General features: G+C 40.6%; 1 protein-coding gene across 1 annotated transcript; it reads right to left on the bottom strand.

Moving 5' to 3' along the window:
- Nucleotides 1-1406: 1406 nt before the first annotated feature.
- Nucleotides 1407-2549, bottom strand: LOC109861577 (vicilin-like seed storage protein At2g18540). Its single transcript, XM_020441279.1, has one exon. It carries the CDS (start codon nt 2547-2549, stop codon nt 1407-1409), a length of 1143 nt encoding a protein of 380 aa, XP_020296868.1.
- Nucleotides 2550-3957: the final 1408 nt, after the last annotated feature.

The raw sequence follows: 3957 nt of genomic DNA, 5'->3' as shown, positions 1-3957 counted from the left end.
ATGGGAAAAAGATTTTTCCTACAACCGTATATAGGTGATTCTCTGTGAACACGTAAATTTCAACTTTCAGTTTTGATAAAAAATTATTATTATTAACTAACGGATAGCGGTGAATTATGTTTTTTCATACCATTTTAAGTCACTATTCGTAATATGAATACGTGAATATGCAATATAAAAAACTTATCTATGTTTTTTATGTCAATATACCACGGAGATTACAGTCCACGGAGATTACGTTTTTTGAGAATTACCCATATATACAAAGTCCGGCGCTATAGTTACTGTCAGCGTTTAGGTCATACGGCGTCTTTGTGCAAACAGTCTTCTTCTGGTAAACAGTTCTGCAAACGTTGCGGAAAGTCAGGACACTCTAAGTCCGAATGTTTAAGCTACGAATTCGAATGCATCAATTGCATCAAACTCAAACATAAGGACTATAAACACCAAGTCTCGGATTCAAAGTGTCATGCTTATGTGAGATAAAAAAGCATACACAAGTTGATGGCGACTAAGGATCTATCGTTCAAAGAGGCGTCTCAGTTCTCATTGACAGAGAAAGCGTGTCTAGCGCTCCTTGGAATAATACTCCGTCAGTACCATTGCCGACGTTTAGTGAATTTATACCAGGTGAGATATTTAAGTTTACTGCTTCTCCTGAGTTTGATGGTGACGGGCGTAGGCTAGACCATGATCGTCCGCCAACGCACCGGGGAGTTGACAGTGGGGCACTACTTTCTGGTGGTGCTGGGTTGACTCCCGCCACTGTTCGGACTGACACGCGCGATGTGCGGGTGGCTTACCCTGCGTCTTCGTCGTCTGTCCGTGCCGCGCCGCGCATAAGTGATCGTCCAGACTTTTTCTTTACCTATTGAAACTCCACCGAATTGCTCTTTCCTCATTTCTGCTTCCAAATCCATCATATATACGTTGAACAGTGTTGGGCTCATAGGACATCCCTGTCTGACTTCACTTCTCGTCCAGAACTCCTCCGACTTTCCTTTTCCTACTTTCACTTTGTTTTTCGTTTCTTTATAGGTCTCCATGATTCTTTTTCTTAACTGTTCTCCAATCCTCGCCTTTTTCAGCATTTCTCCTAATTTAACCCTATCCACCTTGTCAAAAGCCGCTTTTAGATCCGCGAAGAATGCGAAGATCTTCCCTTTCTTTTTTGCTATTTCTTTGTTTACTATGAAGTTCAGGATGTAAATTGCGTCCGTCGTGCCTCTTCCAGCCCTGAAACCAAACTGTCCTTCTTCTAATTTTTCCTCTACTTCCCTCTTCAATCTTTCATTTAGGATGTTTGCATATATCTTGTACGCCGTATCCATCAGGGTCACTCCTCTGTAGTTCTTTACTTCGCCTTTCTCTCCTTTTTTGAATATGGGGCTAATTATCCCTCTATTCTACTCTTCAGGTATTCCTCCTTCCCTCCATATCTTCCTTATCAATTTTAGAAATACTTCGCCTATTCTCTCTGGCATTAGCCTCCACGCTTCATTCTCTATTCCATTTTCTCCTGGTGCCTTTCCTTTCTTCAGTTTTCTTAGTTGTTTCACTAGTTCTTCCTTTGTTATTTCTTCTATCTCTTCATTACTCTTTTCTTTCCTATTCTCCTCTTCTCGTTCCTCTCCCTCTTTCATCATCACTCTCTCCTTTGTTCCCCCTAGTAGCTCCATAAAATGTTCGTTCCAGGTGTGTAACTCTATCCCCTCGTCTACTCTTTCTCTCTTCTTTCTGTATTTATTTATATACCTCCATGCTTCTTCTTCTGTCCTTATGGATCTTATTTTTTCTTCCTCTTCCTCCTCGTGTTTCTTTTTCTTCCCTTCACACCATTTTCTATACTCCCTTCTCTTTCTTACATACTCCTCCCTTTTTATCTTGTCTTTCTTCAATTTTTTTAGTTCCCTTCTAAACTCTCTTTTTTTCTTTTTCCATTCTTTGCTGTGCCATTCCTTTTTTCCTAACCTCCATGGCGTTACCTTTTTCTTGACCCTCATTATTGATTCTTTTACTTTATTTTCCATTGCTGACCACATCTCCTCTGTATTTGTTTCCGTGCACGTCCACCCCTCACATTCTTCATGATAGTGCTCTATCCCTTCCACCGACCATACGCTCCTTTCCACCTCCACACAGCCACTTTCTTTTCTTCTTCTTCTTCTTATTCCATCTATTTCCACTTCCATTGGAACATGGTCCGATTCTGTTCTGCTTCCTTCCTCCACCTTTCTCACCTCCTCTATAGCCTTTTCATTCGTTACCACATAATCTATTACCGATGCTCCTTGTTCTCCTATGTATGTCCATTCCCCTTGCTTTCCATTGCTTCCGTTAAGTATCATCCATCCTTTTTCTTTCAGCTTGTTTACCAATATTCTCCCTTCTCTGTTCACCACCTTGTCTCTTGATCTCCTTGTTTTCTCTTCCTCCTTTTTTCCGTATCCTATTGGTCCACCTTCTTCCCCGGTTCTAGCGTTAAAGTCTCCTCCTAACATTAGATATCCTTCCTTGTCTTCCTCTATTACCTCCTCCAGACTGGCCATTGTTTCTTTTTTATATTTTGACTATACAGAGTAATTATCCTCTACTTTTTTCTGTTGTATGCCATGCTTATCTCCATTGCTCCTTTGTTTATTTCTTTTACTTTTACTCCCCTCAGTTCTTTGCTAGTTGCCACGATTATCCCTCCTTTGGCTCTTCCTTCCGCGCACTCCCTTGTCGCCGGTATGCAATTCCACTTGTATTTGTTTGGCACTCTCGTTATCCATTTCTTCCACGTTTCTTCTTCTATCCAAGTTTCTGTCAGACCTATAATATCGAATTTTTCCAGATACTCCCATGTTTCCTCACATTTGTTTGCCAATCCTGCAATATTCCAAAAACATATTTTTAGTCCTTCCTCTTTGTCTTCCTCCTTCTCCCTCCCTTCCTCCTCCCTTTCCTGATTCTCCCATCCTCAATCTCTTTTTTCACTTCTTGTTTCTTCCAATCTCCCTGCCTTCTCATTCCATCTGTACCACTTCTCTTTTGTCTTAATTTTCATGTAACCTACTTTCACTTTATCATCTCCCTTCTCTCTTTCTTCCTTTGCTATTCCTCTCAGCCTCTTCTGTATCTCTCTTTCTTTTCTTGTTAGATCATCTTCTATTATAATTCCTTTGTCTAATCCTTTTTTCTTACTCATAATTTCTCTTTTTTGCTCCCATTTATCTATCTCTGCAATCACTATGTTTTTACTTTCATTTATTCTGATCTTGCTTGCCTTTTTTACTGCCACTTCTATCTTCAGGCTATCCTCTATAAATTCTTTCACTTCCTGTTCTAGCCTTTCCCTTTTATCTCTTCACTTCACTCCTTTTATAACTACGTTGTTCTTCCTTTCTCTTCTCTCTTTTCTTTCATTGGTCCATTCCAGTTCCTCTATTCTCTTCTCTAGTAACTCTTTTTCTTGTCTCCACTCCTCTCTCTCCTTTCTTCTTTCTTCTTCTCTTGTCCTTCTTTCTTCCACCATCTGTTCCTTCATTCTTTCCATTTCTTCCCTCATTTCTTTCCTCATTTCCTCTATTTCTATTATTATTTTCTCAAATCCTTTCTTCCATATTTTGTCACCGCCGGTGACATATTTCTCTAGTGACTTTTCATCTCCTCTGTTTTTACTCCTGCTCCCCGCCTGCTTTCCCGCCATCGACGCCATCTGCTACTTCCTTTTTCTTCCACCTTCTCCCGCCTTTTCTCGCTTCTCCTTAACCTTTCTACTCTTTACGTTTTTCGCCTTGAATAACTCTGCTTTCCTTTTGTTGCTCCCTGTGCCTTTATTTCCTCGTCTTCTCTCGCTCTTCCTCTCTCTTCTCGTTACCACTATTCCCACTAAACTCGCTACTTTCCACTTTTATCTCACTTTTTCTTCTCGCTGCTGTGTATGCCCTTGTGCCTTTCTCGCTAGCTCCACCG

Source organism: Pseudomyrmex gracilis, unplaced genomic scaffold (assembly GCF_002006095.1).
Source record: "Pseudomyrmex gracilis isolate BER0280 unplaced genomic scaffold, ASM200609v1 scaffold_846, whole genome shotgun sequence".
Lineage (NCBI taxonomy): Eukaryota > Metazoa > Arthropoda > Insecta > Hymenoptera > Formicidae > Pseudomyrmex > Pseudomyrmex gracilis.
The sequence above is the reverse complement of the archived record's forward strand: the minus strand, read 5'-3'. Positions and strand labels throughout refer to the sequence as shown.